The following is a 24,198-nucleotide window of genomic DNA, read 5'->3' on the forward strand; positions in this document are numbered from 1 at the left end:
AACCAGTTATGATGTTTTTAAGTGTCCTGTTTTCATATATTATGATAAGTAACATACAACTTACTTTTAATGTTATTCTAATAAATAAAAAGGTCAGGGTGGTTGTCGGATAGGGAGGCAGAAGTGACATGGGGCGTTCAGTGGGATTAGGAAGGTGTTATTTCTTGAGGCAGGTTACGGTAAAAGGCATTTGTTTCATTGTAATTCATAACGCATACGTAGGCTGCAGGTGTCCTGTTGATGATAGTTAGTATTGAATCCAGTTTTCCGGGGCTGAATCCGCAGCTTTCGTCAGCGCACACTGCGCAGTGAGGGTGGCCCGTGTAGCTGCAGTGGCGTGGGGTCCTGGGTTCTCGCCGTGTCGCCCAGGGTGGTCTCGAGCTCCTGAACACACACGAGCCTCCTGCCTCAGCCTAGGTCCTAGGAAGGTTTTGATTTAAAAATGGTTTCCTGTCATCTAGGCAGGACCCACTCCTCCTCCTCTCTGCGGTGCCCTCGGTGAGTGAAGGGTTGGCGACCTTGAACAGTGCTTACTAGTGTTTGTCTCGAATGAGTTGGGGAACAACTGGCGAACGTGCCGGATCTCAGAGGAAACGGGACGCTGCCCCTTCACCGCGGAGCTTTCCTGAAGAGAGGGCGTCTGAGGTCAGTGCCCGGCCTTGGAATGTCGCCTGTGTCTCACTCGCTGTGTCTGCTTCTCCCCTTGCTCCCGCCGCTCAGAGGAGAGGAGACGCAGGGAGCGCGAGGACCAGGTGTACCGCGAGCGGCTGCGCACCCTGTTCATCATCGCCGTGGTCATGAGCCTGCTGAACTCGCTCAACACCAGCGGGGGCAACATCTCCTGGAACGACTTTGTCAACGAGATGCTGGCCAAGGGCGAGGTGCAGCGGGTGCAGGTGGTGCCCGAGAGCGACGTGGTGGAAGTCTACCTGCACCCCGGCGCCGTGGTGTTCGGGCGGCCTGTGAGTCGGGGCGTGGGCGCTGGCGTGGGCGTGGGCGCAGGCGCGGGCGCAGCTGCGGTGGCCCCTGTGCGGAGACCTTGGGCACGTTCCTTTTCCTGTCGTGCCCCACCCTCGTCTGTCTGGTTGTCTTCAAACAAGATGTGTGTATGGAGAGGTTGAAAGTGGGTTCATTGGTGGGTTTTGGACAGTGGCTCACCAGGACGGAGCTCAAGGACGGTGGTCAGTGGGGGGGGCACCGGGGAGCGTGACAGCAGGACTCCCCACCGCCACGGGAACTGTGCACAGAGGAGGAGGTGGCGCAAGGGACAGATTGGGCTGGGGGTGACTCCTGGCATGAGGCATTAGGGAGACAAGGCTACCCGCAGCCCTGAGGTGCTGCTGGGCCCGTGTGGGTGCGTGTGAGGTGTTGTCTGGGGAGGCAGAGGGCATGTCACTGAGTCAGGAGCAGAGGTGGCAGGGAGTTACCCAGGTGGAAATCTCCCACAGGCCACTCAAGACTCAGAGGTGGGGGTGGACAGGGCCGCTGGGCTCATTCTTCTTGGCAGAGCATCCTCTCCCTCACGGCGGAATCCCACCTAGGACCCAGAGTGCCCCTTTGTGCACCCAGGCCCGGCTCTGGTTTCTGGGCAGAGCTGAGTGGCCAGGCGAGTTCCTCCTGCCCGAGCTGGCACGGTGCTGCTGGTGAGCTCTTGCAGACCAGCCTTTGAGCCTGTCGTCTGCAGCCGGTTGTCTGTTTATGAGAACTTGTGATCTAGTTGGGGTGGTAGGGTCAACACAGACTGTTACACGGTGAAAGTTAGTTCCAGTACACTACAAAAACAAGAGGTCGTGAGCGAGGCTGTGGCCTGGCCTCAGAGCTCAGCACCGTAGGTGGGCAGCCAGCGCTGCAGGTGCCTTGCGGAGGCCAGCGGATGAGTTGGCCCCAGTGCAGACGTCACAGAGGATGTGCAGTTTGAATTGGCTTCTGGATCTCGGCATGGAAAGAGGGTCATTTCTGTGCGTGTCCCTTCTGTGCCGTGTGTTTGAGTGGTCGGCGGCGTTGGAAGAGTCCAGTCAGGCATTTGGGGCTCGTTGGATTAATCTGGCATCTGTGGCCACTGGGTGTTCCAGCCAGCACAGTGGTGGCCTCCTGTAAATAAGGGTAAGTGCTTAGGGACTGGTGGGTGCCGGTGGCCCTGTCCTTCCTCCCCTGGAGCCTCCACAGGCCGGACCATTCAGAGCCAGGGGGAAATCTTGTGGCTTAATTTATGTTAGAGGGATGTGTTGAGTCTCTGAGCTTGGAAGAGTTTAACCCTGGAAAGTGTGTGGACCAGGCTGTTGGAGAAATGATCTCGGATGCTGTGCCCCGTACAAGCTGTGGAGATGATTAGGGCCTCCCCACTGGAGTTTCTGCCCTGAGATGGGTTATTCAGGGTGCTTTTTCTTTTTTAAAAACATTTTAAAATTTAAAATTTATTTTCTTCTGATGCATTATTGACTTCCAACCTGCTGCATTTTCTAGGGTGTCAGCTGCCTTTGAGTCTCTGGACGTGAGAGGTTTCAGACTGGCTCACGTGGGAGCCCAGGACCCTCCGCTCACCCAGGACGCGGCATAGACTCCCAGCCTGTGCTGAGCCGGGTCGGCAGGAAGCACGTAAACCTGTGGGAAAAGCAATTCCACCGTAGGGAAACACTCTTCCTTAGTCTCTCTGTCCAGAGGAGGTTTCCTAGGAGACTCGGGCTGCAGCACAGTGACTGAGGCGGGTGTTGGCAGACAGCGTCACCTCTAGGACCCACGGGGGAAGTGCTGACTCACCTTTGGCCCCCGTTCCTGGTCGGCACGGGCACCCGGTCAGAGTGGCCGTGCAGGCCTCTGGTGTCAGTCTGCCTGGTTCCTCTCACCCTTTCTTAGGCAAGGCCTGTGGCCACTGTGCACAGAGCTGCCTCCCCACACACACACAGGAGCCCCTGAGCCATTGCCACACACTCAGGTACTGACAGGTCCTGTCTCCCTCTGGCTGCTGCCTGACCCTGCACTCGGGGACGCTGGAGCCTGTCTCGCCTCCTCCGTTGAGTTCTCAGCTGACAGGCCTGGTTTCTTTTTGTGTTCCTTGTCAGAATTGCAGTAGAGGCTAAAGGTTCTCCTGTCTCTCCATGGCCTCAGTCAAGAATACTGGCTGTCTTGGTGTTCCCTGCCTGCCTCCCTTCCTCCCTGCTTCCCTTTCTTCCTTCCTGCCTTTTCTTTTCTTTTCTTTCTTTCTTTTCTTTTTTTTTTTTTTTTTTCCTTTTCTTCCTTTTTTCCTCTGCCATCCCCCTGTCTTGATATTTTAAAAGACAAGAAGCCCAGACGAGCATGGTGGGTAAACACAAGGAATGGCACTGATTGGTGTGAATACCCCAGGTGGCTGCCTCGTCACTTCGGCCCACTGGGTTATTAACCGGAAACACACGCTTAGCTACGCACATGTCACCTGATGAAGCAACTGCCTTCAGGATAAAGTGTTCAGAATCCTGTCTCAGCAGGACTCCTGCTGGAGTTCCCAGCTGCCCCCAGGGAGCCCAGGAAATCTGTCTTTGTCCTCTCCTTGGGCTGGTGGCTGTCCCTGGCGTGCTAAAATCTGAGCCAAACGTGCAAAGCTTAATTAGGGACACAGTGTTTGGAGGACATCATGCTCCAGTGGTTTGAGGGGTGAAGACTTGGGATCAAGAAACCCAGTTAATTGAGTTTCAGATCCAGTCAGTGGTCAAACACACACCTCTGTTGCCGTGTCCCCGGCTGCAGTGAGCAAGAACATCTGTTTCTGGCCTCAGCCAGGTGGACTGCGCTGTGCCCCGTCCAGAGTTGCGGTCACGGCCGCGTTGCGTGTGCGGCTCCTGCTGTGCTCTGCACGACAGCCGGAGGCACACGTCAGAGGCAAGTGCTGAGTTTAAGATGCACACACCCACCTCCATTTTCTTAAAATTTTCCTATTAGTGGAAAATATATCGACTGAAATTTTGTTTCTCAAGATGTGTTTGAGAAAATTAAAATTTTTTAGACTTTGAAGTAGAGGTGTTCCTTTACATAAATGGGGTCATGTCATGACAAACCCATTGAGAGTTTAAAATATCATAGGTCAAAAGTTTGTATTCAGCTGGGTGTGGTGGCTCACGCCTGTAATCCCCACACTCTGGGAGGCAGAGTTGGGAGGATCGCTTGAGCTCAGGAGTTCGAAACCAGCCTGAGCGAGAGTGAGACCCCGTCTCTACTAAAAAGAAAGGAAAAAGAAAATCCAGCCAGCATTGTGTCTCGCCTGTAGTCCCAGCTACCCAGGAGGCTGAGGCAGGAGCATCGCTTGAGCCCAGGGGTTGGAGGTTGCAGTGAGCTACAATGACACCACTGCACTGGTGAGACTCTGTCTCAACAAAAACTAACAAAGTAACTGAGCATGCCTCCTCACAACCCCCACCCCTTCATATTAAAAAAAAAAAGTTTATTTTCAACTTCCAATAGGTTTGTCCAGACATAGCCCCTTTGTGTCAAGAAGCAAACTGAATGCGTGTTGATTTTGCGCCATTGTAAAGTTGAAAAATCTTAAGGTGGACAATTATGAGTTGATCATCTTTAGTTTCTGGGTGACATCCTCTTCAGAACCCTAGAGCCGTCTGTTCAGCATGTCACGGGCCCCGGTCTCTGTTCGCTGTGACCTGGGCTGTCTGTCCTGCTAACTCTCTCACTGTCCCCTCTGCTTCTGCCCCAGAGGCTGGCCTTGATGTACCGAATGCAGGTTGCAAACATCGACAAATTTGAAGAGAAGCTTCGAGCAGCTGAAGACGAGCTGAACATCGATGGCAAGGACAGGATCCCGGTTTCTTACAAGCGCACGGGCTTCTTTGGGAAGTACGCTGGTCTGTGGACTCTTGAACTAAACACGGCGTGGCCCTGTGGTGTGAGAAGCAAGTTGCAAACAACAGTCTCCAACTGTCTTTGCCTAGTTAGCTGGAATCCCCTGTGGGAGCGTAGGGCGAGTGCAGGGATGAAGGGTGCCGCGCTGGGAACGCTGGCAGTGAAGTCACCTTTCATGTCGGAGAGGGTTCTGGGACCTCCCCAGGGTGCCGATACCCGAGGAAGCCCAGGTCCCTGATGTGAAATGTAGCATTTGCGTGTGACCTGAGAACATCCTCCTGTGTCCTTTAAATCATTTCTAGATTACTTACAGTATCTCATACAATGTCAATAGTTGTTTAGGGAATGATGACAAAAAAAAAAGTCTGTACATGTTCAGGACAGACTTAATTTTTTCCCCCAAATATCTCCAGTCTGTGTGTGGTTGAGCCCACAGATGGGGTGGGCGACTGCTTGCGAGTTGTCAGTTGCTGTCCTTAGTCGTCTGGCATTTCTGAATGGACTCGTAGCCTGGTGAGATGCAGGATGCCAGTGACTGGCAGGTGCTCCTTGGACAGTGATGTGCCTCTCGGTTCCGCAGCCCAGTGAGTCCTGGAAGCTCAGCGCACTTCCGATTTTCTTTTAGGAAAATGACGGGCAGGACAGGGAGCGGGGCAGCCCCAGGGCAGCCCCTTCGTGCTGAGCGCTGAAGTTGTTGGGGTGGCTTGCTGCCACCAGGCTGGTTGTCCTTGGTAATTGAAGCTGTTAGCCTGCTTCTAAAAATACATACAGAAACATGTATTTTAAAACATATAAAAAAACATACAGAAACCTGCTCTTGTTGGTCACTGTCACGAGGGTGGTGGGATAAACAGGCATCTTCAGCCATTGCACTCACTCTCATCCCTCGGGAAGCCTCACGGAGGAGGATGCTCGGTGAGAACTGGACGAGAGAAGCCGTTTTCACAACATTCTGTTCTACACATCAGTCTCAGACTTAGGGTTTGTCCTTCTCATCTTGGGGCCATTGTCAGTGGCTGTTCTTGTAAGGTGTGTACGTCAGGCCGCGACTGAGCCTGTGACGGCCTCCCTTTCTCCCGCAGCGCACTCTACGCCCTGGGGATGGCGGCGGTGGGCCTGGCCATCCTGTGGTACATCTTCCGCCTGGCTGGCATGACCGGAAGGGAAGGCGGATTCAGTGCTCTTGTAAGTCGTGCAAGTCAGACCTTGCTGAACGTGCAGTCTCAGGGCTCTTCTGTGTTTCGTTTGCTGAAAGCGTTTCCCATAAACTACAGAATAAGTATATAATGACAATTAACCTCTTGCAAAGACCAGCCTGCAGCCACAATGTGGCAGCTCACGGTTCCTTCCGATTGGCTGGCTGAAGGGTCAATAGTGACCAGCGTTGACCAAGGGCCGTCTCTCCTGACTGCTGGGTGGCTGAGCCAAGTGAGTTTATAGAGTAGTTTATTCCACAGTTTTCAGTAAGCGGCTGGGAGTGACTTTTCCCCCTTGGTTTCTCTACCGGCTAAGAAGCTGAGGAATTTTAAAGGTTGTCTTTAAAGGAACAACCTTAGTACGCTTTAGCCGTCTTCTGTCACGGTGGCCTTTACTGCGAAGTGCCTCGTCCCTCTGCTGGGGTTTGGGCCAGAGTGTCAGCTGGGTGGTCCCTGCTCCATCCCTGGGCGGGGCTGGGGCGCGGACGCAGGGTGTCACCTATTGCTCCGCGCACACTGGGAGTATGTTTCTTTGTCCAGCTAAACACCAACGCTCATTTTTAATCACACTGTGGTATTTCACTGTGGGCTGTACCATCGTCTCTTCAACAGGTTTCATAATTTTTTCCTATTTTTATGTATTTAAATAGCACTGTGATGAATTCCACGCCCGCGCATCTTGTGCGTGTCTGCCCAGCGTGTCTTCCTGAGAGGGGCTGGAGCACGTGCACGTGCTAGGAGCTTCCCCTGCCTTGCCCACCGCTCTCCAGGGATTTACCAGTTAACATTTCCACCAAGACTCCCCATGCGGATCATTATCGTATTATTTTTGTAGTCAGAAAAAGAAATTACAGAGTAGTGGGGAAGATCGTGTAGAGTAGGACAGTTTACTGTCCTCCCTGTGGTGTGGGAGGATTTTTTTACAGCAAATCGCTAGATAACTTTCTTACTAATTAATGATGTAAAACAAACATTTCCCTGTGTGTCTGCAGAGTGGCCTGTGAGCCCTGCCTGACTAGAGTGGGCGTGGGGGGCTCCCCTAGGGTGCAGCCTGGGGGCGGTGGGGTCCGGTCGGCCCAGACACCAGGGGCTGAGCCTCCAGCGTCTGGCTGCCGGCAGGTCCCCTCGCTCTGCCTGGTGCGCGAAGCTGCTCATGGTGCGTCTTTCCGTACAGAATCAGCTCAGAATGGCGCGGTTCACGATTGTGGACGGCAAGATGGGCAAAGGAGTCAGCTTCAAAGACGTGGCCGGGATGCACGAAGCCAAACTGGAAGTCCGAGAGTTTGTGGATTATCTGAAGGTGAGAGCCTCGTGTCGAGGAGGAGGGAGGTGTGCGGGTGGCGACCTTTCTCTCCCAGAAGGAAGCCCCCTTGGGGACGGGAATTCCGTTGATTGGCTGTGGAGTGGTGACCTCCCCACCCCATGGGGACACCGAGCACGGCTCTTTGCCTTTCCCAGAACCGCGCGAGCCGTAGCTGCCTTTCTCGCTCCTCCTTAAGCATTCTCTGAAACCCGAGCAGTCAGCCTTGCGCTGTCCCCTGCTGTCTAGAGCCCGGAGCGCTTCCTGCAGCTCGGCGCCAAGGTTCCCAAGGGTGCGCTGCTGCTCGGGCCCCCCGGCTGTGGGAAGACGCTGCTGGCCAAGGCGGTGGCCACAGAGGCCCAGGTGCCCTTCTTGGCGATGGCTGGCCCGGAGTTCGTGGAGGTCATCGGAGGTGGGTGCTGGTGGGGCCGTGGACAGGCTCAGCTGACCTTGTCTGGGACGGCTGTCCCTCCGAGTGCCCGTGCTCGGGCGCCTGAATCCACGGGAGCAGAGTGGGGGGGCGTGGAGGAGGGAAGCAGGAGCCTGAGTTAGAGAAAGTTCTGGGTCTGGTGAATGGGGGGGTGATGTGTTTGAAGCCACACGCACTGGTGGCCAGGGGAGGCCAGCACTGTTGCTGGTTGGTGTGCAGGGGAGGGGGCCTGCGTAGGTCTTGTCTTCCTTGCGGGCAGTGGAGCCCGGCCCCAGCACAGGAAAGGATGTGTTTTCCGTCGTCCATCCATTTCCTGATGCTTTCTGTGTCCTCTCAGGCCTTGGCGCTGCCCGTGTGCGGAGCCTCTTCAAGGAGGCGCGGGCCCGGGCCCCCTGCATCGTGTACATCGACGAGATCGACGCCGTGGGCAAGCGGCGCGCCACTGCCGTGTCCGGCTTCTCCAACACGGAGGAGGAGCAGACGCTCAACCAGCTTCTGGTGGAGATGGACGGTCAGTGCCCTGCGCCCCGCGCCGCCGTGGTCCCTGCCGGCGGTGGCCTCCGGTCAGCCTTCCGCAGTTTCTTTTTCTTTTTAATGGAGCTGACCCAGCAACGGTGACACGGAATTGTTTGTCGTTTGAGCTAGTTTTGCAAGAGGTATTTTCTTTTCGTGAATATCATGGTATAGTATCCATATAACATAAAATCCATCATACTAACTGCTCTTCTGTGTACAGTTCTGTGGCATTGAGCACATTCTCACTGTTGTGCAACCGTCCCCAGAACTTTCTCTTCAACCCAAACAGAAACTCTGCTCCCATTCCCCCTCCCCCAGGGCCTTGTAACCTCCATTCTTAAAAAATTTTATTTTCTAGTTTTTAATTTTTTGTAGAGTAGAGATGAGGTCTTGCTCTGTTGCCCAGGCTGATCCCAAGCTCCTGGCCTGAAGCCATTGTCCCTCCTTGGCCCCCAAGTGCTGGGATTACAGGCGAGAGCCCCCATCCCCGGCCCTGTTCTGCTTTCTGTCTCGGCATTTGGCGACTCCAAGGCCCTCATACGAGTGGAGTTAGACAGTGCTTGCCCTTCTGTGTCTGCCTCTGTCACTGTTGAGAGTGACATCCTCATGGTTCATCCATGTGGTACCATGTGTCAGAATTTCCTTCCTTTTTAAGGCTGAATAACATCCCATTGTGTGCACGGACGGCATTTTGTTAATCCGTTCACCCGTTGACGGACACTGAGGCCATTGTGAGTCATGCTGCTGTGAATGTGCGTAGAAATATCTTAGAGTTCTGCTCTGTAAGATCCATTCTCAGCTTTTCTTCGATCAGAATTCTAGTTACACTGTAGGTATTGTAGATTATGGAGACACTGTTATTTCGAAGTAGTTTGGGTTTCAATAGAACATGTATTGTCTATTTTCCTCTTTTAAACGTTGCTTACTGTTTGGAGGAGTGTATCTGTCAGTGTATGTACAGTAGAGTTTTGATTGTGCATGACTAAGGGGTGAAACGTCGTTTCAACCTTTTGTTTTGAAATAATTTTGGACTTACAAAGGCATCACAGGAGTGGTCCAAGTGTTCCTTGGTAGCTTCCCCTGAGCTCCCACAGGCTTGGTGAGGTGAACGCAGCGCTCCGGGCAGGACCTGCGGTGGTGTCGGTGGCTGGGCCTCCTCCACTCCCGCATGTTGTCTCCTCCATCCTGGCTCATTTCTCAGTCCTTGTCTTGGTGACCACAGTGCCTGTCCCATGAGGAGCATCTTTGTCTTGGGGACCACGGTGCCTATCCCATGAGGAGCATCCTCTCTGTGAGGCTGTGGGGTGTCCTCTGCTGGGGGGGACTGTGCATTCTGCAGGAACAGCCGTGCCGTGACGTCTGTGTGTCTTGTCCGTGGGGTGGGCTCTGCCGAGGGGCTGGGCCTCCCGGCTCACATGTCATCTGGGTGCTCAGACCCACTGTCTGCCGCTCGCGCCGTGAGGCCGGGTGGACGGATGCCGGGGGTGTTCTGTTGGCTCTGGGAGCTCTGCCGAGTTAAAGCCAAAGGGAAATTCCTGGTGGCATCAGGGAAAAGCTGCATTATTCAGGTGTCCTGAGAAGAATGGGTCACATCTGGGCTGCCTGCCCCCACTTCCTGTCTTGGTGGTCCAGCTGTCTGTCAACACACTTGTTCAGGAACGATGGCATGAGCTACTGAGGTCTGAACAGCCACCTGGCACATGTAGGGGAGTGAAGTTTTCAGAGCGCTCAGTGTCCTCAGAGACGTGGGTGAGCGGCTCAGGTGCTGACGTGTCACTGTTGGGAGACACCCGCTCAGAGATGGGTCTTTCACGGACCTTCCGCGGGACCCTCCAGGCCAGGCTCCAGGGCTGTCGGGAGTTCCGGCTGTGCACTCGCACCCTCTCAGGGAGCGCGGCTGTGCCTCAGCTCTGCCGGTGACAGAGGAGCTGGACCTGCTGTTGAAACGATGTTATTAGTACACTTAGAAAAGATACCTGGTGGCGTCTTCAGCTGTATTATATTGCTTTTCTTTTGAGCATCTGTAATTCGTCTCTTAGGTGGTGTGTGGCTTTGACTGTTGCTTTTGGAAGTTACCCCAGGACAAGCGGGTAGTTCTGGAGTCCTGACGAGGTCTCACCTTGGGCTCTGGCCACAAGGGTCTCATGATCCTTGGCAAGGCGCGTGCGGTGGCGGCTGCGTGGTGTGGTGTGCTGAAGCCTACAGACGGTGCTCGTCAGGAAGCCCTGGGTCTGTGAGACGAGCTCCGGTGGCACCCCCCACCGTGTGTCACGGCAGCCGCCTGGGCCGTGGGTGACAGCGGCATAGAAAAGTCCGGCACCGCACACCAGACGCGCTCTGCGGTCACAAGGGCCAGGTTGTACCTGTAGCTTCCGGTTGTTTCTTTAAGGAACGAATAGCTTCTTGGGGTGTTCATGGACAGGAGGTGAGCGTGGCCTTTTGAAAGTCGCCCCATGACCATCAGTGACTGGTCCTTAAGCCTCCCTGACGGTGGAAGCGGAGCGGCCTCCACGTGTGCCTCGGGCTCCCGCGGGTGCTCTGAGAGCTGCACACACGTGCGGAACGCCCTGTGGCTTCGCGCCAGGCCCCGCCCGGCCGAGCTGTGGCCTGGGAGGTGGGGGTGGGTGAGGCTGAACCGCGTGCCGCCCTCCTGCCATGCTGTGCTCCTGTGTGTCGAGCAGACGTCATCGCAGGTGACTGCAGAGGAGACATTCCCACATGGCTCTCACTTCCCTGAGCACACAGGGCCCTGGGAGAGGAGCCTGTGCTCTCTGCTTGTGTGACTCTTTGCACTGAAAACAGAGACCACCTTTCTGGGCAGACTTGAGCCCACCAGGAAGCATTTACCCAATGACATTTTTTTCGGAGCCGATTCTTTCTGTATTACTCTAAAAATAGCTGCTTCCGCCCCTGGGTTTGCTCAGGCTTGAGAATCTGCGAACTGAGGGCCTCTTGTTGAGCTGGGCCGGCACCAAACAAGTCCCTTTGTGCAGAGACACAGTTGTGCATTCTTAGCCCCTCAGATGTGTCTTTGTTGCTTCCTCAGGGCGGAGCGCGCTCTGTTCATTGTGCAGAGGATGGAACGGATGCTGTGTCAGTCGTGGGAAAGCTCTCCAAGGCAGAGAAACAGCCCGGCATTGTAGGTCAGGCGTCAGCCCAGGCCGTCGTCCCCGTGGGACGCCAGACCCCGGTCGGAAGGGCCCGGTCCAGCCCAGTTCCCTGTCCACAGGGTCGTCGGCAGAAGGGGGCTTTTGCTCAGGAACGTCCCTCTGCGGTGGACATCCCAGTCCCAGCTCCTGTGTAGGAAACAGCTGTGGGGAAATGTGAGCCCTGACAGTACGGAGGTTTTCTCAGAGTCGTCCCTACACAGCGGAAGGCAAACGTGGGAAAGGCTGTTGTGACCATTTTATGCTCTTACTCTTTTTTGTTTACGTAATAAACAGCCTTCGCTCAGTAGTGTTTGCCGTGGGCTTTCTCGTGTACCAGCAGCCCAGCGTGGGAGTGCGGAGCGACACCTTGGGAGCCCAGGCCCTGGTTCCCCGGGTGGCCCCGGTGGCTCCAGCGTGTGCCGGACTCGAGCACGCTGGCCTGCACTGGCGGTGCTTGCCGTGCAGCCGCTCTGGCCTCCGCTGGGAGCTGCTGTTTGGCCCCACCCGGGCCTGGAGTGAGAAGTGGGCGCTCTGGCAAGAACAGCTGCTCTGGGTGGGCTTTGCTGCCGTCCTGGTGCCTGGCACGGTGAGAAGCACCAATACCCCCCACCCCCTTTGGGCAGAGGTGGCCCCCTCCCACCTGGGCCGCGTTGAAGGCCTGTTGGTAAAACCTTGATAAGAGCAACTCAGCACTGGGGGAGCCTCTGCCAGTGTCCCGGGCCAGGGCAGATCGTGAGTCTGGGCTGACAGACGGGGCTGCGGCCTGGGGCTCAGGGCTTGGGTGAGGCAGCGAGTACTGAGCGCCAGCCCCCGGGGGAGGCAGGGAGAGGAAGTGTGCGGCCCCCGGGTGAGGCAGGGAGTGCGCTGGCACAGCGCTGCTGTTCCCAGTGGCCCGTGAGCACTCTCATGGCCCACACGCTGAAGCTGCCGTTCCCACCCTCTGTCTTCTCAGGCGGCATAGGTGCTGTGAGCTTTTCACTGCCAGCTGCCCAGCGGGTCTCGGGCCCTGGGGATGAGACGGGGGTTGACGTCTGGATTTTTTTTTATTTTGAGACAGAGTCTCGCTCTGTCACGCAGAGTTGAGTGCAGTGGTGTCATCATGGCTCACAGCAGCCTCAAACTCCTGGGCTCAAGCGATACTCCTGCCTCAGCCTCCTGAGTAGCTGGGAATACAGGCATGCCCAACTAACTTCTCTATTTTTGGTAGAGACAGGGTTTCACTCTTGCTCAGGCTGGTCTTGAACTCCTGACCTCAAGTGATCCCCCTGCCTCAGCCTCCCAGAGTGCTGGGATTACAGGCGTGAGCCACCGGCCCGGCCTGAAAAGTTTTAATAGCATCTGATACCCAGTTAGGCTCAGGTTTCTCTGGTTGCTTCATAAATGCCTTTCGCAGTTGATTTATTCAAATCAGTGTCCGGTGCTAGTTTCTGAACTCACTGTAGAATTCTCAGGTGAGAACTGGGCCCAAGACCGGGTGTTACAGTGTTGCAGTGTCAAGGGTAACGACCCTGGCCCAGGGAGAGGGGCCCGTGAGGGCAGCTCCCGGCGGCACCACTGGACGCCTGATCCCCCCAGAGACGGGGACGGTTCTGCCTCAGCAGACACCTGGGGGAGCCGTCGCTGTTCTCAGTTGCCGAAACAGGGAACACGGTTCTTCCTGGCGGTTCTGGTTGGAAGCACCCAAGGAAGTCAGGCCTCTGCCCCTGGTCCAGAAGGACATGCGTGCTCCTTCTCACTGGGCCTCGGGAGCCTCCCCCCACCACATCCTAACAGGGTAGCGCGTAGGGGAGAGCCGCTGTGTCAGGGATGCCCCCCTAAGGCCACCGTGTCTGCTCTGTACCCTCAGGCATGGGCACCACAGACCACGTCATCGTCCTGGCGTCCACCAATCGAGCCGACATTCTGGACAACGCTCTGATGAGGCCAGGCCGGCTTGACCGACACGTCTTCATTGACCTCCCCACCCTGCAGGTCAGAGCCGGGGCTGCGTGGAGTTCCCCCAAGACCATGAAGGGGTCAGGACCAGCCAGCGTGGCCTGGGCACGTGGCCTGCCAGGGCCAGCCTTGCTCTAGGTGTGCAGGTGTCCGGCCCCGCAGGGCACGGCAGTGGTGTGACGCCTGCTGCAGGCCCCTCTGCTGCTGCCTGTCCACTTTCTTGGACTCTTTGCTCTTTATTGGTTTTGCTACTTGTTGACCCACTGTTGTTTCTTCTTTCATCCTTAAACATTTGGGGTTGAATGTGCTGGTCTTGGTTGAGTTTTATAGCGAATTCTTTGAAACCAAATTCAGGAGGAAAAATAGTAAGAAATCCCTTTCTTCTTGCATGGCGTCTAGTCCTGTGTATCTGGAGCCTGTGGACGGCCGAACTCGCGTCCTAACTCTCTCAAGTATTTGCTTGGCTGTGGGACTGTGGACCATGCCGCTGTCCTGGAAGTGGGATGGGTAGAAGTCCTGTGGCCCGGGGCCTCTCACCCCTCATCCTCCGCTGTCTCAGGCCTCTGGCTGTGCGTCCCACCTTCTGGCCGAAGGGCCTTCACTGTGGCCCTGAGGGAGCAGGAATTCAGCTGGTGGAGAGAGGGGTGAGAGCGAGGACCCGAGGGTGGCTGGCTGGTGCTGGCGTGGCTTCTCTGGGCTGGAGAGTGAGCGCGGAGCAGGAGCCCTTCCCTCTGAGCCTGCCGGCTGTCTTGTTTGACCATGTGGGAAGCGTTTGATGTCGAGAGAATATGCAGTGTGTGTGGGAATCAAACATTTTGCAAAGTAAACCCTAGTTGTGTGCCATGTGTTTCATTTTCATTTATTTATTTCGTTCATTTTCATTTTTAACATACTGCTTGCAGTTCCCTGAATTGGTTTCCCTAGCCATGGGTCGTGACTGATGGTGAGGAGCTGTCATTTAAGAACTCAGGTCTCAGCCGGGGGCGGTGGCTCACGCCTGTAATCCTAGCACTCTAAGAGGCCAAGGCGGGTGGATCGCTTGAGGTCAGGAGTTCGAGACCGGCCTGAGCAAGAGTGAGACCCCATTTCTACTAAAAAAATAGGAAGAAATTATCTGGCGAAATAAAAATATATATAGAAAAAATTAGCTGGGCATGGTGGCGCATGCCTGTAGTCCCAGCTACTCGGGAGGCTGAGGCAGGAGGATTGCTTAAGCCCAGGAGTTTGAGGTTGCTGTGAGCTAGGCTGACGCCACGGCACTCACTCTAGCCCGGGTAATAAAAGTGAGACTCTGTCTCAAAAAAAAATAAATAAATAAACCAAAAAAAAAAAAGCGAGACCCTGTCTGTACTGAAAATAGAAAGAAATTAGCCAAACAACTAGAAATAGAAAAATTAGCCAGGCATGGGGGCGCACACCTGTAGTCCCAGCTATTCAGGAGGCTGAGGCAGGAGGATGCTTGAGCCCAGGAGTTGGAGGTTGCTGTGAGCTGGGCTGACACCACGGCACTCTAGCCCAGGCAACAGAGCGAGACTGTCTCAAAAAAAAGAACTCAGGTCTCATCTGTACGGTGGACACGTGGGGTCACCTAGTCTCTCCGCGCAGACACATGCGCACCTCGCCGTCAGCGTGAGCCCAGTTCCAGCCCAAACTGGCGTCCTCCCTCTTCCCGGCAGGAGAGGCGGGAGATTTTCGAGCAGCACCTGAAGAGCCTGAAGCTGACTCAGGCCAGCACCTTCTACTCCCAGCGTCTGGCGGAGCTGACGCCTGGATTCAGTGGTACGTTTTTCACCTGCAGCCTGTGCAGTGCCAGTTTGAGGGCAGGCGGTCTGACTGCAGGCGGGTGTCGGGCCCTCCGACCGGGTGGCACTGCCCCTCACCTTGGAGGTGGCCTGGTCAGTACGAGCTGGGTGGGACCAGACTGCAGGTGGGGCAGCAGGAGGGCACAGACACTGCTGCTTCCTCTCGGTGCTGGGAACCGCGGCAGTTCTGTGGCCTGTGTTGACTGCAGGGATAGCAGTGGTGATGTCTGCGTCCCCAGCAGTGGCCCCCCGTGTCCCAGTGGTTCTGCTCACCATCTGCCCACGTCGTGTGGAATGTCACTTGGGCCCCTCCCATGCAGACCCTGGGTCTCACACCTGCTCCAGGTGCTGCCGGTGCAGCTTCCCTCCCCCACCCCTGCCAGTCCCAGCCTCAGGTCGGTAGCAAGACAGCACAAGTCAAGAGTGTTTCTGCATGGCTCCCAGTTTAAAGGTTGATGTAAATAAAAATCCTTTCTATTATGATATCGTACCTTCCCTTTTGATTGTTTTTTAAGGTGTTTAACTAGAATCTCGTGGCTGCTAGAGGCCCTTTAATCTCTCACCCATCAGAGCTCATGTGAAATGTGAGGTGGAAGGAAACCCGAGAGGGTGCGTAGAAGCAGGCGGGCACCGTCCCCTGCCAGCACGCTCGGGCTGGGGCAGACCTCGGCAGCTCCTCTCCACAATGGCTTCAGTCTGACGCAGGGCAAGGAGCTGCCACTGGCCCTCCACTTCCCAGTGATTTTTTTTTTTTTTTTTTTGAGATGGGGTCTCACTATGCTGCCCAGACTGGCCCCAAATTCCTCCCGCCTTGGCCTCCTGAGAAACTGGGATTACAGGCTCGCTCCACCACACCCGGCTAAGTTTTGTATTTTTTGGAGAGATGGGCTCTCGCTCAGGTTGGTCTCAAACTCCCGGCCTCAAGGGATCCTCCTGCCTCCGCCTCCCAGAGTGCTGGGATTACAGGCGCGAGCCACCGCGCCCGGCCATTTTCCTTCTTCTTAAACCCCGATAGCGCTAACGCCCACCCCACCTGTCTGTGTTGACAGGTGCCGACATCGCCAACATCTGTAACGAGGCTGCGCTGCACGCCGCGAGGGAGGGGCACACGTCCGTCCACACCTTCAACTTCGAGTACGCCGTGGAGCGTGTCATTGCCGGTATGAGGACTGCGCCCCGTTTGTAAGGCCTTGCTCTCAGCAGGGCTTGAACCCCAGAAATACCCACTCAGAGACCAGTCCCCCAAAGTAACAGTAGAGGTGACGTAGAGGGAGCCAGATCTAGGCTTGGACATGGTACGATTCAGGCAGGTGGCAAGGAGTTACCAGACAAGAGGGGAAATACATGAAGTATTTCAGTGTTTTGTAAGTCAGACCTTCACAACTTACTTTTCCTTGGTTTGAAGGACTGCAGAGCTACCTAAGAGCACACACGCTCTCCAAGTAGAAAAGTGAAAGTGCTTGGAAAGCCCAGGTGCGAGGGTGCTCAGGCCAGCGCCGGCCCTGTGGTGGCTGAGAGCTGACCACCAACTGGACAGGTGCCCAGGGCTGCACTTGTAGGTGGTTGAGGCTGCGTCACCCACAGACCTGCAGGAACGTCTGTGCCGTCCAGAGACCGTGCAGGGAGGCGTGGGTCTGCGGTGCGACCTCTGCCTCTGCCGAGACCCCTCGCCCTGGCTGTTCGGGAACGGGAGAGGGGCTTTCTGCGTGAGGGCTGGGGCTGCCTCTGGCGGTGCTTCACCAGGGCTGTTAGAGGTGGGGAGAGCAGGACTCCAGCTGAGAATGAGACGTAGAAACTTCTGCAGCCACATTGTAGTGACACCCAGATGTTACGTTCTCATTGATTAGGGCCGGGGTTCAGACCAGCTGTATCAGCTGAGGCGGACTGAACAAACATTTTAAACAAGGCAACTGGTTGGTCTTTGCCACAGATGTGAAGAAGCACAGAGCCGCCCTTACAACTGTCCCCGCAAGAACTGCAGTCTTGTCACTTAGAGTTGACACCTGGGACAAGCCTCCCCCAGGGCCCAGGGCTGCAGCTCGGGAAAGCAGAGGGTCCCTGAGGGGGCCGGGAAGGGAGGGCGGCTGTCGGGCAAAACACACTCACAGTTCCCCATGGCGGCCCATGGGTGGAGAGTCCTGAAGTTGCCTTGTTTTTACTAAAAGTTGGTTTTTGTATAAGCCATTTATTTTTACATGGAAATTATTATCTTTTTATAATATCAGAGCAGGAAAGATTGAGTGGGAACTACAAGCCCAGTAAAGAAAATACTAACAGAACACTGTCTCTCCATGTGTGTGAGTCCTTCCTCACTTCCGGTGTGGCCTGAGTGTTCTGAGATCCGCGGCTACACTGGGGTCCGGCACAGAGCGTCAGGCAACTCCTGCCCCAGCGGGCAGTGGAAGGAGCCGGACCCGGGTTCACAGAGCGCCTTTCACAGGCTGCTGCTGCTTTACCTGGGGGACGGCCTAGTGCCTGGTTGACCCATGACCAGGGCCCCTCACACGGGAACCTTGCCTATTCTGGCAGACGCCCTCGTGGCTCTTGTCTGGCCTGTGTCCACGGTCTGGCAGGTGATGCCTGCCCGACCACCGCCCTGGCGCTGAAAGGTGGACCTGTGTCCCCGAAGCGTCCCCAGGGAAACCCAGCCTGGACGGCCCCTGGTCCTTCAGATGGAAGGTGAAAATTGAGTAAAACACTGCAGTGGGATGCAAGCTCAGAGATTTATTACTCTCAGGTCCTGAGCAGGGGCCGTGGGTTGGAGGCATCCTCTGCCTAGGCCAGGAGGAGAAGTGATGAGGATGGAGGAGGGGAGATCCGCAGGCGCCATGTAGAGGGGACCTTGCTGGGGCACAGGTGGGAGCAGCCTGTGTGCCTCAGCCCGTCCCTGGCTTGCTTTCAGGGACGGCCAAAAAGAGCAAGATCTTGTCCAAGGAAGAGCAGAAGGTGGTTGCGTTCCACGAGTCGGGCCACGCCCTGGTGGGCTGGCTTCTGGAGCACACGGAGGCTGTGATGAAGGTGGGTCCTGGGCAGAGCGGGCTCTGGGGACGTGAGTCTGCTCGGAGAGCGAGAAGCCTCCAAGGACGGTGGGCGGAAGCCAAGAAGCAGGAGGCAGGAGGAGCCCGTGTGTCTCTCGGCTGAGCCGTGGCCTCAGTTACAGGCGTGAGACCTGGAACGCCGCAGCCGACCTGCAAGTGAAGAGTTGCGTGTGTGCTGTCTGCTCTCACTGACTCCGGGTACTGAGGAGTGAGCTGAGAACACAGTTTTCAAATACCACTCTTGTTGGTGGTCGTTAACTGAAAATGTGTTCTTATCAAATGGAATTAAATAATACTACGAACAGCTTCCAAACCACGTGTGGATCCACAACCTGGGGATCCCAAGTGACTGCTGAGGAAGATGTCACTGTTTGGGATGTGGCAGCGCGTTTATGCTGGAGCCGTGCAGGTGGCTGGTTTGAGGCTCACCCTGAGAAGCAGCTGCACTGTGTTCCCACCCTCAGTGCACACTCACCGCCGACATGCACACGGCACAGCAGCGGTTCCCACCCTCAGTGCACACTCACCGCCGACATGCACACGGCACAGCAGCGGTTCCCACCCTCAGTACACACTCACCGCCGACATGCACACGGCACAGCAGCGGTTCCCGCCCTCGGTGCGCACTCACCGCCGACATGCACACGGCACAGCAGCGGTTCCCGCCCTCGGTGCGCACTCACCGCCGACATGCACACGGCACAGCAGCGGTTCCCGCCCTTGGCGCGCGCTCACCGCCGACATGCACACGGCACAGCAGCGGTTCCCACCCTCGGCGCACACTCACCACCGACATGCACATGGCACAGCAGTGGTTCCCACCCACAGTGCGCGCTCACCGCCGACATGCACACGGCACAGCAGCGGTTCCCACCCTCAGTGCGCGCTCACCGCCGACATGCACACGGCACAGCAGCGGTTCCCACCCGCAGTGCACTCACCGCCGACATGCACACGGCACAGCAGCGGTTCCCACCCGCAGTGCACTCACCGCCGACATGCACACGGCACAGCAGCGGTTCCCGCCCTCGGCGCACACTCACCGCCGACATGCACACGGCACAGCAGCGGTTCCCGCCCTCGGCGCACACTCACCGCCGACATGCACACGGCACAGCAGCGGTTCCCGCCCTCGGCGCGCACTCACCGCCGACATGCACACGGCACAGCAGCGGTTCCCGCCCTCGGCGCACACTCACCGCCGACATGCACACGGCACAGCAGCGGTTCCCGCCGGCGGCGCGCACTCACCGCCGACATGCACACGGCACAGCAGCGGTTCCCACCCTCGGCGCGCGCTCACCGCCGACATGCACACGGCACAGCAGCGGTTCCCACCTGCAGTGCACGCTCACCGCGGACATGCACACGGCACAGCAGTGGTTCCCACCCGCAGGGCACTCACCGCCGACATGCACACGGCACAGCAGCGGTTCCCACCCTCAGCGCGCACTCACCGCCGACATGCACACGGCACAGCAGCGGTTCCCACCCTCAGCGCGCACTCACCGCCGACATGCACACGGCACAGCAGCGGTTCCCGCCCTCGGTGCGCACTCACCGCCGACATGCACACGGCACAGCAGCGGTTCCCGCCCTCCGTGCGCACTCACCGCCGACATGCACACGGCACAGCAGCGGTTCCCGCCCTCCGCGCGCACTCACCGCCGACATGCACACGGCACAGCAGCGGTTCCCACCCTCAGCGCGCGCTCACTGCCGACATGCACACGGCACAGCAGCGGTTCCCACCCGCAGCGCGCGCTCACCGCCGACATGCACACGGCACAGCAGCGGTTCCCACCCGCAGCGCGCGCTCACCGCCGACATGCACACGGCACAGCAGCGGTTCCCACCCTCAGTGCGCGCTCACCGCCGACATGCACACGGCACAGCAGCGGTTCCCACCCTCAGTGCGCGCTCACCGCCGACATGCACACGGCACAGCAGCGGTTCCCACCCTCAGTGCGCGCTCACCGCGGACATGCACACGGCACAGCAGCGGTTCCCACCCGCAGTGCACTCACCGCCGACATGCACACGGCACAGCAGCGGTTCCCACCCTCAGTGCACACTCACTGCGGACATGCACACGGCACAGCAGCGGTTCCCACCCTCAGTGCGCACTCACCGCCGACATGCACACGGCACAGCAGTGGTTCCCACCCTCAGTGCGCACTCACCGCCGACATGCACATGGCAGAGCAGTGGTTCCCACCCTCGGTGCGCACTCACCGCCGACATGCACATGGCACAGCAGCGGTTCCCACCCTCGGTGCGCACTCACCGCCGACATGCACACGGCACAGCAGCGGTTCCCACCCTCAGTGCGCACTCAACGCCGACATGCACACGGCACAGCAGCGGTTCCCACCCTCAGTGCGCACTCACCGCCGACATGCACACGGCACAGCAGCGGTTCCCACCCTCAGTGCGCACTCACCGCGGACATGCACACGGCACAGCAGCGGTTCCCACCCTCAGTGCACACTCACCGCCGACATGCACACGGCACAGCAGCGGTTCCCACCCTCAGTGCGCACTCACCGCGGACATGCACACGGCACAGCAGCGGTTCCCACCCTCAGTGCACACTCACCGCCGACATGCACACGGCACAGCAGCGGTTCCCACCCTCAGTGCGCGCTCACCGCCGACATGCACACGGCAGAGCAGTTGGCCATCTTGGAACGTCAGTGTCCATTACTGATTTTCAGAGGTGTTAGATGTTTGGGCATCATATTTGTAGAACACGGAAAAACTCAGCAATGAAGATAAGTATTTTAACACAATGTCTCAAAAAAATTAATGCAGAAAAATCCATGATGAACAAAATATCAGAATTTTAAATTTCTTGTCACTCTCAGAATTTTCACTTTACTTGATGGTCAGATAAAGGCCAGGTGCAGTGGCTCACGCCTATAATCCTAGCACTCTGGGAGCCCAAGGCGGGAGGATCGCTTGAGCTCAGGAGTTTGAGACCAGCCTGAGCAAGAGTGAGACCCCATCTCTACTAAAAATAGAAAAATAAGCCAGGCGTCATGGTTTGCACCAATTGTCCCAGCTACACGGGAGGCTGAGGCAGGAGGATTGCTTGAGACCAGTAGTTTGGGGTTGCTGTGAGCTGGGCTGACGCCACAGCACTCTAGCCCAGGAGATAGAGCGAGACTGTCTAAAAAAAAAAAAAATCAGATAAATTAGTAGTAATGAAAAGAATCTTAAGGCTTGATGTTTTGCTAGGGAAAGATTGTGAAGTCACTGTTACTGATTTGGTAACATCATCGCTATGGCAGTTGTTATTTCTGGCTTTTTAATGGTAATCTAATTTAGTTTGAGATTTAAAATTAAGGTTCCTCTTGGGATTCTCAGGGGACTTTGACATGGTCACCTTGCTGCCGTGACTCTCAAACGGCCGTGGGACCAGCAGAGGGTCTGGCCCCGGTAGGGTCTTCCTCTGTCCTCGTGTGGTGGGGCTCCCTGTTGTTAGGGCAGCGCCCTACTTCTTGGGCGCCTGGTGCTAGGTGGTCCGGGGAGGCAGAGGCGAGGACAGTCTGTTTCCTGTCGTGCATCCTGGGGTTTCCATAGTAGCAGACAGGGGTGCGGGAGGTTGGTGCAGACTGGCCGTTGGGGTGAGCCTTGTCCTCACACCTCTTGCTTGTTTCCTCCTAAAAGGCCTTGTCTTTTGACTTGTACACCTGGTATTTTACGAGGAAGACACACCTGACGGTGTGGGTGCAGGTCCCGCTGGCCCGGATCCCCTGTGTTCCCACAAGTGGTCGTCTTCCGAGTCAGGGTCCTCTTGTTACAGACGTGCAGTGGTGCAGACTCGTTCCCTGCTGTGAGAGCCTGTCACGGCAGGTTCGCCTTGCATTGCGCCCCCTTCCTCTGCGCCCACGCCCTGCCTTGCTGACCTCCCGTCTCCGTGTCCGTAGGTCTCCATCGCGCCGCGGACGAACGCCGCTCTGGGCTTCGCTCAGATGCTCCCCAGAGACCAGCACCTCTTCACCAGGGAGCAGCTGTTTGAGCGGATGTGCATGGCCCTGGGTGGCCGGGCCTCGGAGGCCATCTCCTTCAACAAGGTCACTTCGGGTGAGGAGCTGGCCCCATCGTCCCTCTGTCCCCACGTGTCGGGGGAACATCTGGTGAAAGAAGTACATAGTGTGATGCAAATGTAGTTTTGAATTTTATTAAGTGTTTTTTAAAAGATGAGCTGTTGGCCGGGCGCGGTGGCTCACGCCTGTAATCCTAGCACTCTGGGAGGCCGAGGTGGGCGGATCGTTTGAGCTCAGGAGTTCGAGACCAGCCTGAGCAAGAGCGAGACCCCATCTCTACTAAAAATAGAAAGAAATTATATGGACAGCTAAAAATATATATAGAAAAAAATTAGCCGGGCATAGTGGCGCATGCCTGTAGTCCCAGCTACTCGGGAGGCTGAGACAGGAGGATCCCTTGAGCTCAGGAGTTTGAGGTTGCTGTGAGCTAGGCTGATGCCACGGCACTCACTCTAGCCTGGGCAACAGAGAGAGACTCTGTCTCAAAAAAAAAAAAAAAAAGATGAGCTGTGGTTAAAGGAGATTTGGAAATAAGCAAAACTTAAAATAATTTCATTGGGCAAAAATGTTTACATACACACAGACCATAAATGCATTTAATTGGTTAGTTATGGGTAATGGCTGTATGAAGCTGGAATCCATTGACGCAGACTGTTCTCAAGGTGCGACTTCACTGGGACACTCGGGAGGCGAGAGCCTCCCCCGCACTCCCAGGATGGCCACGGAGTGAGCCCCGATGTGTGTCCCGAGTGGTTGAGCTTTGAACAAAAGAGCATTTCCTATGCCTTAAGGAACCGTCGCAGGGTGCAGCTGCTGGTCGTCTGGCACTGCAGTGCGGCCGTGGGGTAAAGCGCACAGGTCCGTGACGGCACTTCGGGCCTGGGCTCCTGTGCGCCTGCGGGGCTGAGGGTGCCCTCTGACCCCACACTCCAGGGGCCCAGGACGACCTGAGGAAAGTCACCCGCATCGCCTACTCCATGGTGAAGCAGTTCGGGATGGCACCTGGCGTGGGGCCCATCTCCTTCCCAGAGGCACAGGAGGGCCTTGCGGGTGTCGGACGGCGCCCCTTCAGCCAGGGCCTGCAGCAGATGATGGACCACGTGAGTCTGCCCGTGGGCAAGGGGCGTCCGGTCTGCCACGTGAGGGCCTCCACCTGCTCAGAAGAGGCCCAGTGGCTCCCGAGCGGAGCCCGGTGCAGGCCGGGCGTGGGTCTTTCCTCCTGGGCTCTGTCGTAGCTCCGACTTGCCGAGTCGTTTCTCTGGGTGAGGGCCTAGATCCTCCTGATGAGATCATAGGTGGGAATCAGGGAAGAATCTCAAACGCACTGAAGGATGGAGCCCACGTGGCCCTGCCCATGGGACCAGGACGGTGTCAGTCGTGTGCTCTTGAAGCAGCCGTGGGTGTGGCAGAGGCAGACAGGGCCACCTCCAGGAGGGGCCCGCAGGGTGGGAGCGGCATGGGACAGGCTTCTTGAACCACCGTTCCAGGGAGGCTGTCTGCCGGCAGCTGAGTTGTGTTCTCACGAGAGGGAAAGCCTCACTTCCCGACCTGCGTTTCTTTTCTGTACTTGCCGCTAGACCCCGGCTGGTGACGAGGCGCCTGTAGATGGCCCTTGGCCTTGCTCGTGACGGTCTGCTCCCTTCGTCTGCAGGAAGCGAAACTGCTGGTGGCCAGGGCCTACAGACACACTGAGCGGGTGCTGCTGGACAACCTGGACAAGCTGCAGGCGGTGAGCCCGGTGGGGTGGGGGTGCCTTGGTCGCGTGGCGCTGACACAGAGCTTGCCTGCCCAGCCGGCAGAGGCTGGTTTGGTGCTTTGTAGACTGTCCCTCAGTTGGGACGGTCAGGTGTTTTTCTCACAGTGAGGCTGAGTGGGCAACCCCAGAGGAGGGGTCACTCGGTTCTTACAGCTGCTGCCCCGAGCTCAGCAGAGGTGGCGGCTCCTTGTGTGTGG

General features: G+C 56.9%; 1 protein-coding gene across 5 annotated transcripts in view; it reads left to right on the top strand.

The window, feature by feature from the left end:
* SPG7 (SPG7 matrix AAA peptidase subunit, paraplegin) overlaps positions 1-24,198 on the top strand; it is a 39,545-nt gene that overhangs the window by 12,546 nt on the left and 2,801 nt on the right. Inside the window, exons 4-16 of one of the 5 annotated variants that reach the window (XM_069464773.1) lie at positions 721-962; positions 4,682-4,821; positions 5,910-6,012; positions 7,198-7,323; positions 7,573-7,735; positions 8,091-8,264; positions 13,265-13,389; positions 15,030-15,132; positions 16,205-16,315; positions 18,058-18,173; positions 22,126-22,282; positions 23,179-23,345; positions 23,897-23,974. In XM_069464773.1, the coding sequence (XP_069320874.1) occupies positions 721-962; positions 4,682-4,821; positions 5,910-6,012; positions 7,198-7,323; positions 7,573-7,735; positions 8,091-8,264; positions 13,265-13,389; positions 15,030-15,132; positions 16,205-16,315; positions 18,058-18,173; positions 22,126-22,282; positions 23,179-23,345; positions 23,897-23,974 (1,805 nt within the window). The other 4 variants (XM_069464775.1, XM_069464774.1, XM_069464779.1 and 1 more) reach the window with 4 other exon arrangements.

Source organism: Eulemur rufifrons, unplaced genomic scaffold (genome assembly GCF_041146395.1).
Source record: "Eulemur rufifrons isolate Redbay unplaced genomic scaffold, OSU_ERuf_1 scaffold_107, whole genome shotgun sequence".
In the NCBI taxonomy this organism is placed as follows: Eukaryota; Metazoa; Chordata; class Mammalia; order Primates; family Lemuridae; genus Eulemur; species Eulemur rufifrons.